General features: G+C 39.0%; 1 protein-coding gene across 1 annotated transcript in view; it reads right to left on the bottom strand.

Moving 5' to 3' along the window:
* LOC138088944 (ATP-binding cassette sub-family C member 4-like) overlaps positions 1-13,023 on the bottom strand; it is a 143,920-nt gene that overhangs the window by 16,586 nt on the left and 114,311 nt on the right. Inside the window, exon 26 of the mRNA XM_068984201.1 lies at positions 871-960. Within this exon, the coding sequence (XP_068840302.1) occupies positions 871-960 (90 nt within the window). The remainder of the gene's footprint in view (positions 1-870; positions 961-13,023) is intronic.

The raw sequence follows: 13,023 nt of genomic DNA, 5'->3' as shown, positions 1-13,023 counted from the left end.
GGGTAAGGAAATTCAAAGAAGTGGGGCAAGGGGAAACATGACACAAATGACAGAAAATTCTCAAGAAATGAACCTCTCCATACAAAAGCTCAGCACATTCTCCAGGGTTCTGTTACCTGCAGTCATGCTTCAGCATTAAAATGACATAATCACCAATAAATAATCATTCTCACATTCCAGGGCTTCCCTGGAGGCTCAGACAATAATCTGCCTGCAGTGTGGGAGACTCAGGTTTGATCTGTGGGCTGGGGAGATCCCCTGGAGGATGGAATGGCAACCCACTCCAGTATTCTTGCCTGGAGAAGTCCATGTACAGAGGAGCCTGGCAAGCTACAGTCTGTGGGATCGCAAAGAGTCAGACATGACTGCGTGAATCTCTTTTTTCTGTCTTCTTCTCACATTCCAGCTATAAAATATACTTTTATAGACACTTTACTATGAAACTTCCTCATTTTATTGGCCTGATCTCATTCACATCTTTCAGTTAATAATGAAAAACTACTATTTTCTCCACTTAGTGGATGTTCCCTAAGACCAGAGGAATAAAACGAACACTGGAGGGTAATTACATCACTAGATCACTAGTAGAATTTGATCCCACAACTTTAATGTCTAATTTAGTGCTCTGCAAAGGACAAGATAATGTGTCTAGTCATTCAAGGTTTTAAGGAAAAAAAGCTAAGATGGAAACATGGCATTATATTGTTGGTTTTCATCATCATCAATTAATAAACATTGTAAGTGTACACATGTCATCAATGTTCTTCTAGGAGGTAAATAAAGTCAGTTAAACTGTTAAGCTCCTCTTAATTACCCGCAGTGCTCTAAATGTACACGCATGGATACTGATATTTAATATTAGTAAATTACCTCTTCTAAGGCATTCCACAGTTCCTCATCTGTATGTTCATTAAAAGGATCCAGATTGTTCCTCATTCTTCCAGTGAATAAAACAGGTTCCTAAATATCCCAAAATACTGAATGTTATTACCTTAACCTCTTTACATTATATCCCAATGCTTACAGAACAGAATTAAAATATAAAACATCAAAATTTAATGTAATTATTAATAATAAAGTTGCAAATGTATATTTAGAAAACATTATCTATAAAATAACTTTCCAGCATGCTACAAAATATCCTCCAGACTATTGAACATTAAGAGAAGAAAAAAATGTTGAAGAAGTTTTTTATCTTAAGAGAAAACCTGAAGAAGAGAAAGGAGGATTTGATTCTTTAAAAAACAAAACATCAAAAGGCTCCCTGGGACGATGGGCTTAAGCACACACACGCAAATTGAGGATATAATCACTGGAGAAACTTTACGTCAAAATCTACTTAAATTAATTATCAATCTTAGTGTGACTGGGAAATATCAATAGCATGATTAGTTGAGGTTTGCGCCTCAAAGCAAAACCATTAAATATTTATACACAGGCACTGAAGAATAAACTAGGCTCTTTTCTCCACTGATCAGTCTTATAGGATATGGAATCTCTCCATTTGTGTGAAAGGAACATCCTCACACGTGCGAAGAGAAGTCAGCTCCTGGGGTCTGCACCATCTCTGTCCAAGGAGAGATCTCCTTGGATTCTACATCAACCTGCTCCCCACATTCTCTCACCTGTGCGTCAGGATGACCTGCCTCACAGAGCCTCCTTACTACTAACTGCAAAGTCAGGATGACCTGAAACCCATTATGACTGGGTCATAATAAAATTGTTCAAATAACTTTTCCTGTTCAACTTTTGGAGGAGCCACAAGTAAATTACCCTAGAAATGTATGTGTCCTTCCAAGTTTCAGGAATTCCCTGGTGGCTTAGAGGGTAAAGCGTCTGCCTGCAATGCGGGAGGCCCGGTTTTGATCCCTGGGTCGGGAAGATCCCCTGGAGAAGGAAATGGCAAGCCACTCCAGTATTCTTGCCTGGAGAATCCCATGGATGGAGGAGCCTAGTAGGCTACAGTCCACCAGTTTGCAAAGAGTCTGACACGATTGAGCAACTTCACATTCCTTTCCTTTTTTCCAAGTTTCAAGAGAGAATCCTGTACAAAAGTTCCTGTGGACCATTTACATATTCCTCTGGAAGGCTCTAGTAAGCCAGGCCACAAGAATATGGGCAGCAGAGAAGAGCCCAACTGGCTCCTTTCAGTGAAGGGGGCAGGACAAGGGGAGGCACACGTGTGGGAACAAGAGGAGACCTGACGGTTCCACAAGTGCCCAGAACTGCTCGGAATCACCAGCCTCAAAATCCTGCCTGGCCTTGGGGCTGGACTTTCCTCCTCACTTCACCAAAGCCTGAGATGATGAAGAAGACAGACATTTCTTTCCCTAGTTCTGAAGAAGAATGACACTCAGAGAGCCTCCTGTACCTTCTTTCAATATTGTCTCTGTTTTAAGTCTGGTGAGAGACGAATGCAGAAGACTCAGGGTGTGCCACCAAAAAATGTGTATCCCTAAGCAAAATCCAAAATTAAAAAGACATTATACAGGAGCTTTATTGTACAAAGTTGATTAAGTGGCCAATATGCCTCCAAAGTGGTGAAATCACTGCTCATACATTTCAAAACGATTACTGAACTGAAAACTCCCGAGACCCAAATTTAAGGTCTCCCTTAAAACTCTTGAATTTAGGACCAAGACCAAACAACCATCTGTGCAATGGTAAGAGTTCCTTGTTAGGGGAAGCATCATTCTACTTCAGATTTATACAAACTTTTTTACTCTTTGTAATTATCAACCCTAAGATTCCTACATGCAGGCAATTTTTCATCCTTCAGTTGTTTCCATGAGGTTAAAACAGATGACATGTTCAGGCAAGGGGAGGCTGCTCCCCAATGTTCTTCTTTTCTCTATCTTCACTTCATTTTCCAGATCATTTCAGATACGCAGCTGCTCCCTGAATATAATCTCAGTCAGTGTTCTTTCTGAGAAACATACTTAACTACTTCAGATACTCAGCACAAAGGATGAACATACATACTACCTGTTCTGTTAAAGGAAATAACTTAGGAAGAGCTTTCATTTTTGCTCATTCCTGAACTTTGAATGCAAATTGAGAAGTACCTTCTTTAAAACACAGTATTCACCTTCGAAAGAGCCCCCAGGACTGATGGTCTATGTCCCCACTCCCCTGTCTCTGGTTCCTACCCAGGTCCTTGCTGCTATCCCATCTTCCCCAATTCTGATCTGCTCATGCAGGGTCAGCAGGATGGTGCGACGAGCCTGGGAGAGAGGTAGAGAGAGGATCCCAGAAGCTCGCTGCTGTTCCAAGGATCACAGGGAGCAGGCAGCCAGGGAACATGATGCAAGTTCATTATCCGAGTGGCTCACCCGAGTGGGACAACTCAAAGAAACAGCACTGGGCTCCCCTTCTGCAGAGTCTGCTCTCAGCTTCCCTAAATTAGGGTGTTGAGACACAAACATCACTGCTTCCTACTCATTTAGGGGGAAGAGAGATTTAAGTTTTCTGCACTTAGACAACTTAACTTCATGTAACCAAACCAACAGACTTTCTTCACCTCTGAGCCAGTAAGACATTGTAAAGACAAAGAGCTCTAGCTTGGGGAGGGGTAAGAGTTTGAGTATGTTTTCCTGACACTTATTAGCCCAAGACACATTAACAAATAAACCCATTTCAAAACTGATATTGTCCAAATGAGGGACAGGACAATAGGAGTAGTATCTTCTGGCTTTGCTCCATACTTATTCACTTTTGTTATGGTTTGGGGAATCCTTTTGAGGATTTTTTAACATAAAATGTTATGTTATGTTAAAAAAAATTCAGGAAAATATCTGACAAGAACATAATTTAGTTTAACTAACATTTATTGAAAAAAATAAACTTGGAGTCAGACAATTCCTCAGTTCTGATTTTACTGCTCATTAGTTATTAGACTCAGGGTAAATTATTAATCTTCCCAAGACTTACTGCAAACCTCGGTTAGCCTTGCAGGGCTGCTCTGAGTATCTGGAATAACAGGGAAGCTCCTGCTGTGATGCTAACATGGACCAGAAGCCCCCAGCAGGGGGACAGTGAGGGACAGTGTCAAAATGCAGGTGCAAAGAATGGATCAGGAAGTCAATTTTGTGCCTCATGACCATCATTTTGTCATTTATATGAACTAGAATAGAACTGGCATCACAGAAAATATCAGAGCACAGAGCAAGAGTAATGTGAAATTTTTGTTCCTTTGTGTATATTTGTGTATGCACATGGAGGCACATGAATCACGATACAAATCAATTGTACATGGACCACACTCAACAGCCACTTGAAGGCACAAGCAGAGTAATTTGCTGCACAGGCTCTGGAGTTGGGAATCTCTTTAAATTTGAATCCTGTTAGTATATTTTGGAAATTAATACCTTCTTGGTTGCAACATTTGCAAATATTTTCTTCCTTTCCAGAGGCTGTCTTTTCAGTTTTATTTATGGTTTACTTGGTGCTTCAAATTCTTTTAACTAGGTCCCCTTTATTTTTGCTTTTGTTTCCATGACTTTAGGGGACAGATCCAAGAACATATTGCTGTGATTTATATAAAAGAGTATTCTATGTTTTCCTCTAGGATCTTGTCTTACAAATCTTTAGGTCTTTATAATTTATTTTTACTTTCTTTTTGTCTATGTTATTAGAGAAAGTTCTAATTTCATTCTTTTACATATAGTTGCCCAGATTTTCCAGCACTATTTATTGAAGAGACTGTCTTTTGTCCATTACATATTCTTACCTCTTTTGTCTTAGATTAACTGACCATAAGTGCATGGGTTTATATCTGGGTTTTTTAACCTGTTCCATTAATCTGTGTGCCTGGTTTCTGTGACAGGAATATACTTTTCATTATTGTGCATCTGTAGTACAGTTGGAAGTCAGAGACTGTGAATCCTCCAGCTGTGTTCTTCTTTCTCAAGATAGTTTTGGCTATTTGAAGTCTTTTCTGTTGCCATATACATTTTTTTAATTGTCTTTTGTTCTAGTTCTGTGAAAAATGCCATTGGTAATTTGATAGGGATTGCACTGAATCTGTAAGTTGCACTGTATAGTTTTGCCATTTTTAACAATATTGATCCTTTCGATCTAAGAACACAGTATATCTTTTCATCTGTTTGTATTGTCTTCAATTTCTTTCATCAGCATCTTATAGATTAAGGGTCTTTTGCCTTCTTAAGTAGGGTTACTCCTAGCATTGTTGTTGTTGTTGTTGTTGTTTTTCCCTTTGACATGATGACCAATGAGGTTGATTCCCTAATTTCTTTTTCTGATACTTTGTTTTTAGTCTATATAAATGCAACAGATTTCTGTATATACAACAGCTTATACAGCTCAATATCAAAGATACAAACAACCCAATCAAAAAATGGACCAAAGATATAAAGAACATTTCTCCAGAGAAAAACACAGGTGGCCAAAAGGCATATGAAAAGATACTAGACATCACTAATTATTAGAGAAATGCAGATCAAAATTACAATGAGGTATGACTTCACACTGGTCAGAATGGCCATCATGAAAAAGTCTGCAAATAATAAATGTTGGCAAGGGTGTGGAGAAAGTGTACCTTCCTACACTGTTGGTGGGAATGTACATCAGAACTACTTAACAGCCAAGATATCTCCATGGACAGATGAATGGATGAAGAAGATGTGGGGTATACACACACATGCACACACAATGGAATATTACCAGCCATATAAATGAACAAAATAATGCCACTTGCAGGAACAAGGAAGGACCCAGAGATTGTCAGGCTAAGTGAAATAAGTCAGACAGAGAAAGACAATATCATATGAGATTGCTTATATATGGAATCTTAAAAATATGATAGAAATTAACTTATTTACAACCCAGAAATAGACTCACAGTAATAGAAAACAAATAATGGATACCAAAAGAAAAGATATAGAGAGGGATAAATTAGAAATCTGGTAATAATAGATACACACTGCTGCTGCTGCTGCTGCTGCTGCTGCTGCTGCTGCTAAGTCGCTTCAGTCGTGTCCGACTCTGTGCGACCTCAGAGACAGCAGCCCACCAGGCTCCCCCGTCCCTGGGATTCTCCAGGCAAGAACACTGGAGTGGGTTGCCATTTCCTTCTCCAATGCATGAAAGTGAAAAGTAAAACTGAAGTCGCTCAGTCGTGACTGACTCTTCGCGACCCCATGGACTGCAGCCTACCAGGCTCCTCCGCCCATGGGATTTGCCAGGCAAGAGTACTGGAGTGGGGTGCCATTGCCTTCTCACTATATACAAAATAGATTAAAAGGATCTATTGATAGAACAGGGAACTATTTGTAATATCTTACAATAACCTATGATAAAAGTATCTGAAAATATATATATTTGTATATACATGCATATATGTAATTGTATATAAATATATATAGTATATAAATATATATATTATATATATACACAATTATATATATTTTATATACAGTTATATAAATATATATAACTGAACCTCTTGGCTGTACTACTGAAACACTGTGAATCAACTGTGCTTCAATTTAAAAAAATAAACAGACACACACAAAATAAATCCTGACTCTGTCCCTTACTTAATAAGTGGGATAAACTCCCAGTGCCTCAACTTTTAAATCTGTAAGGATAACAAAAGAATTGTGAGGACTAAGCAGGAAGTGATAGAATAAATGGCTAAGACATGTTAATGATTCCACAAACGTTAGGATTTATCAATACTCATGTCACTTGCCAGGGATTATAACAAGCACTAGAGGAACAGACATGAGAAATATAGGCTCTGTCCTCAAGGAAAGGAAGAAAAGAGTTGACAGTGTGAGGCGGACTGAGAAGGCCAGAGGTCTTGGGGGTATAAGCAAGTAAATAAGAAAGTGCCAGTGTGTGCAAGGTGGTGATCAGGAGAGAAGCTGGTGGGAGGGGAGCCAGAAATCAAAGTACAAAAAAATGCTAGTCTGTCATCTTGCTCTTGGTGGAAAACATCAGATACATTTCTCTGTTACAGTTTTCCCCAAAATTCCTACTGTGTTTTTTGTTTCTTTGTTTACTATTTATATTTATAAAAACAATTTAGTTTATATTGTAACAATAAATATAAAGAAAATAACCAAGGACTATAAACACATAAGCAGAAATTAAAGAGTAAAGTCACTCCGGAAGGTGCTACTCTTTTGACTTAAGCAAAAATAATACCCAAAGGTCTGTGCCCTGATCCTTAAGAATTAGTTCTTATTGACTGAACTTTCCTCAGCACTAGACATAGGCACAAACATTTTCACACCCAGTTACATCTTCACAGCAAATCTGTGTGACAATGATTCCCAGACCTGATTTAAGGATGCAGCCAGGTGACAGCGTCAAGGTCCCACAGTCATATGAGGCAGAGCAGGAGTAAAACTATGGGTCATGTTGACACTCGGTCTACACTTTTAAAAATTCTACCTCTGTCTGCCTTCTGAATGGTTTCCTGGCATCCTTTACACACTGCAAGTTCTCTCTAGATTTTCTCTCTTTGATCAACCAACATTGCACCTTGGAGAAAAAGGCATATAACGTGGAATTTACATGGATACAATTTCAGTTCAGTTACTCAGTCGTGTCTGACTCTTCATGACCCCATGAACCGCAGCACGCCAAGCCTAACTGCCCATCACCAACTCCTGGAGTTTACCCAAACTCATCTCCGTTGAGTCAGTGATGCTATCCAACCATCTCATCCTCTGTTGTCCCTTCTCTTCCTGCTCTCAATCTTTCTCAGCATCAGGGTCTTTTCAAATGAGTCAGCTCTTCACATCAAGTGGCCAAAGTATTGGAGTTTTGGCTTCAGCATCAGTCTTCCATGGAACACTCAGGACTGATCTCCTTTAGAATGGACTGGTTGGATCTCTATGCCGTTCAAGAGACTCTCAAGAGTCCTCCCCAACACCACAGTTCAAAAGATTCAATTCTTCTGCACTCAACTTTCCTTATAGTCCAACTCTCACATCCATACATGACTACAGGAAAAACCATAGCCTTGACGAGACAGACCTTCATTGGTAAAGTAATGTCTCTGCTTTCTAAAATGCTGTCTACGTTGGTCATAACTTTCCTTCCAAGGAGTAAGCATCTTTTAATTTCATGGCTGCAATCACCATCTGCAGTGATTTTGCAGCTCCCCAAAATAAAATCTGTCACTGTTTCCACTGTTTCCCCATCTATTTCCCATGAAGTGATGGGACCAGTTGCCATGATTTTAGTTTTCTGAATGTTGAGCTTTAAGTCAACTTTTTCACGCTCCTCTTTCACTTTCATGAAGAGGCTCTTTAGTTCTTTTCACTTTCTGCCATAAGTGTGGTGTCATCTGCATATCTGAGATTATTGATATTTCTTGATCAAGATTTCTTGGCAATCTTGATTTCAGTTTCTGCTTCATCCAGCCCAGGTTTTCTAATGATGTACTCTGCATATAAGTTAAATAAGCAGGGTGACAATATACAGCCTTGACGTACTCCTTTTCCTATTTGGAACCAGTCATTTATCCCATGTCCAGTTCTAACTGCTGCTTCCTGACCTGCATTCAGGTTTCTCAAGAGGCAGGTCAAGTGGCCTGGTATTCACATCTCTTTCAGAATTTTCCACAGTTTATTGTGATCCACATAGTCAAAGGTTTTGGAATAGTCAATAAAGCAGAAATAGATGTTTTTTGGAACTCTCTTGCTTTTCCAATGATCCACCGGATGTTGGCAATTTGATCTCTGGTTTCTCTGCCTTTTCTAAATCCAGCTTGACCATCTTGAAGTTCACTGTTCATGTACTTTTGAAGCCTGGTTTGGAGAATTTTGAGCATTACTTTACTAGCGTGTGAGATGAGTGCAATTGTGTGGTAGTCTGAACATTCCTTTCTTTGGGATAGGAATGAAAATTGACCTTTTCCAGTCCTGTGCCCACTGCTGAGTTGTCCAAATTTGCTGGCATATTGAGTGCAGCACTTTCACAGCATCATCTTTTAGAATTTGAAATAGCTCAACTGGAATTCCATCACCTCCACTAGCTTTGTTTGTAGTGATACTTCCTAAGGCCCACTTGACTTCACATTTCAGGATGTCTGGCTCTAGGTGAGTGATCACACCATCATGATTATCTGGGTCGTAAGGATCTTTTTGTACAGTTCTTTTGTGCATTCTTGTCATCTCTTCTTAATATCTTCCACTTCTGTTAGGTCCACACTATTTCTGTCCTTTATTGAGCCCATCTTTGCATGAAATGTTCCCTTGGTATCTCTAATTTTCTTGAAGAGATCTCTAGTCTTTCCCATTCTATTGTTTTCCTCTATTTCTTTGCACTGATCACTGAGGGAGGCTTTCTTATCTCTACTTGCTGTTCTTTGGAACTCTGCATTCAAATGGGTAAATCTTTCCTTTTCTCTTTTGCTTTTTGCTTCTCTTCTTTTCACAGTTATTTGTAAGGCCTTCTCAGACAGCCATTTTGCATTTTTGCATTTCTTTTTCTTAGGAATGGTCTTGATCCCTATCTCCTGTACAAAGTCAAGAACCTCCGTCCATAGTTCATCAGGCACTGTGTCTATCACATCTAATCCCTCAAATCTATTTCTCACTTCCACTGTATAATCGTAAGGGATTTGATTTACATCATACCTGAATGATGTAGTGGTTTACCCTACTGTCTTCAATTTAAGTCTGAATTTGGCAATAAGGAGTTCATGATCTGAGCCATAGTCAGCTCCTGGTCTTGTTTTTGCTGATTGTATAGAGCTTCTCCACCTTTGGCTGCAAAGAATATGATCAATCTGATTTCAGTGTTGGCCATCTGGTGACGTCCATGTGTAGAGTCTTCTCTTGTGTTGTTGGAAGAAGGTATTTGCTGTAATCAGTGTGTTCTCTTGGCACAACTCTATTAGCCTTTGCCCTGCTTCATTCTGTACTCCAAGGCCAAATTTGCCTGCTACTCCAGGTGTTTCTTGACTTCCTACTTTTGCATTCCAGACCCCAATAACATCTTTTTTGGATGTTAGTTCTAAAAAGTCTTGTAGGTCTTGTTAGAACTGTTCAACTTCAGCTTCTTCAGCATTAATGGTCAGGGCATAGACTTGGATTACCGTGATATTGAATGGTCTGCCTTGGAAATGAACAGAGATCATTCTGTCGTTTTTGAGATTGCATCCAAGTACTGCATTTCAGACTCTTTTGTTGACTATGATGGCTACTCCATTTCTTTTAAGGGATTCTTGCTCACAGTAGTAGATATACTGGTCATCTTAGTCAAATTCACCCATTCCAGTCCATCTTAGTTCACTGATTCCTAGAATGTCGATATTCAGTCTTGTCATCTCCTGTTTGACCACTTCCAATTTGCCTTGATTCATGGATGTAACATTCCAGGTTCCTATGCAATATTGCTCTTTACAGCATCAGACCTTGCTTCTATTACCAGTCACATCCACAACTGGGTGTTGTTTTTGCTTTGGCTCCATCTCTCACTGATCTTCAGTAGCATACTGGGCACCTACCGACCTGGGGAGTTCATCTTTCAGTGTCCTATCTTTTTGCCTTTCCATACCATTGATAGGGTTCCCAAGGCAAGAATCATGGATACGAAGCTTAGGACTATTTTGTAAACATGCTGTCTGGAATGTACATATACAGCATACTCAAAGGAAGGGTGGAAACCAACAGGACAGAACCAAAACATGTTGAGGCAAAGGTTTGCTTGGTCTTTGTTCAGATGTGCTTCCAAACATTATTAGCAGAGCCAAGAATAATCTAATGATATTTACTTATAGTGTTATTTTATGTACACAAGCATACAACTTTTTTTTCCTATTGAGAAGCATTAAAAATAATGTAGGGCATGTTTTTAAAGCCTTGTATCCAAGGACTTTACACACATGCCCTTTTTTTCTGTTAACTGATCATCTCACTTGGCCACTTCAGAGAGGAATACCATCAAAACATAAAACTTGGCAATCTAAGCTCATTTATTTTCTACTGTAACCACAAGTCATAAATCTAATAGCCAGAAGAAAAATTTCTAATATAAATTTATTTTTTTAATTTATTTTAATTGGAAGCTAATTACTTTACCATATTGTATTAGTTCTGCCACACATCAACATGAATCCACCAAGGGCATACACGTATTCCCCATCCTGAACCCCGCTGGGGACTGAATCTGGTAAAAATTTCTTCCCATTTTTCCTGAATGAACACCTTCGAATAAAATTGTTTTAATTGTAGTAAAATAGACATAAAATTTACTAGCTTAACCACCTTTAAGTGCACAGTTCACTGGTATTAATTACATTCACACTGTTGTACAACCATCACCACCTTCCAGCCACAGATCTCGTTTCATCTTGCAGAACTGAAAATCTGTATCCATTAACAACTCCCCTTTCTCAGCAGCTTCTGGCACCCACCATTCTACATCCTGTATCCATGAATTCAGTACTCTAGGTACCTCCTATTAGTAGAGTCATACAGTATTTGTCTTTTGTGACTGGCTTATTCCACTTAGTTTAATTTCCTCAAGGTTCATCTGTGTTATAGCATGTGTCAGAATGTTCTTCTTTTTGTAAGGGCAAATAATATTCAACTCTGTGTATATACGCTACACTTTATTGATTCATCCGTCAATGGACTCTTGGGTGCCTCTACCTTTTTGCTGTTGAGAATGATGCTGTTATAACATGCATGTAGAGGTATCTCTTCAAGACCATTCTTCCAATTCTTTTGGCTTTATACTCTAAAGTAGGATTTCTAGGTCATATGACAATTCATCTTTAACTTTTCTGAGCAAACACCAACTTGATTTCCATAGTGGCTGTACTATTTGACATTCCAACAAGCAATGAATAAGGTTTCTAATTTCTCTACATCTTTGTCAACACTTGTCATTCTCTTTCTCTCTCTCTTTTCTTTCAGAGCAGACATCTTAAAGGCTGTGAGGTGCCATTTCACTATAGTCTGAAAAGAATATCTTGATTTCAAAAGTACTTAAGAGTAATTCCAGGTATTTTAGAGGTCACAGGTAGGTAGCAACAGCTGTACCCAAGCCCACATTCTCCTTCCCTTTGGGTGCCATGTTCTATATGCTTCCTAATAAACAGGCATTTCAGGGCACATTACACCCACATTCCAGGAAGCACAATTACCTGGCTCATTTTGTCTCATCTCCTTTCTGTTTTTCATCTCAAGAGGGTATTTTTTCTGAGCTTCCTTTGATGAGCAGATGATTATCGAATATATTAAAAAATTCAAATCCTTTTTTTAACCATTTATCATTTATTTATTATTATTATTATTTTTACTTTACAATATTGTATTGGTTTTGCCATACATCAACATGAATCCACCACGGGTGTATACGTGTTCCCCATCCTGAACCCCCCTCCCACTTCCTTCCCCGTACCATCCCTCTGGGTCATCCCAGTGCACCAGCCCCAAGCATCCTGTATCCTGCATCGAACCTGGACTGGCGATTCGTTTCTCATATGATATTATACATGTTTCAATGCCATTCTCCCAAATCATCCCACCCTCTCCCTCTACTAACGCATATATATGGAATTTAGAAAGATGATAATGATGATCCTTTTTTTTTTTTTTTTTTAATCAGTGATTCTCTCAAAACAGAGTGCAGGATGGAAGATGAGGACACAGGATCTAGGATGACTTTGGCTATATACCTGGAGGATAGTATTTTCCCAGTAAATATTCACCAAATTATGTTGAGTGAATTAACCACAAGGAATGACAGACATGTCTACTGTGCATATAATCCAGTCTCCAAAACACTCCCTGAAAATTATACTTCTTTAAGATGCAAAAGAAAAGAAAACAGAATCAGAGTCCAGGAAAAGACTGGCCAATGGCCAATTCCAAGCTCCACCATCACAGCAGTCACATCTGGGTCTATGTGAAGCACTTCACAATTAGTCACCTCAGCTCAAGGGATTGGTACTGTTAGTTACTTTGTAAGACAGAGAAAACTTTTCTGGAATTGAGCTGCATAAGTTGCTTGTATAATTTTGAGATTACTTGTTTG

This window comes from Capricornis sumatraensis, chromosome 12, assembly GCF_032405125.1.
Source record: "Capricornis sumatraensis isolate serow.1 chromosome 12, serow.2, whole genome shotgun sequence".
Classification (NCBI taxonomy): Eukaryota; Metazoa; Chordata; class Mammalia; order Artiodactyla; family Bovidae; genus Capricornis; species Capricornis sumatraensis.
This window is presented reverse-complemented; position numbering and strand designations above follow the sequence as displayed.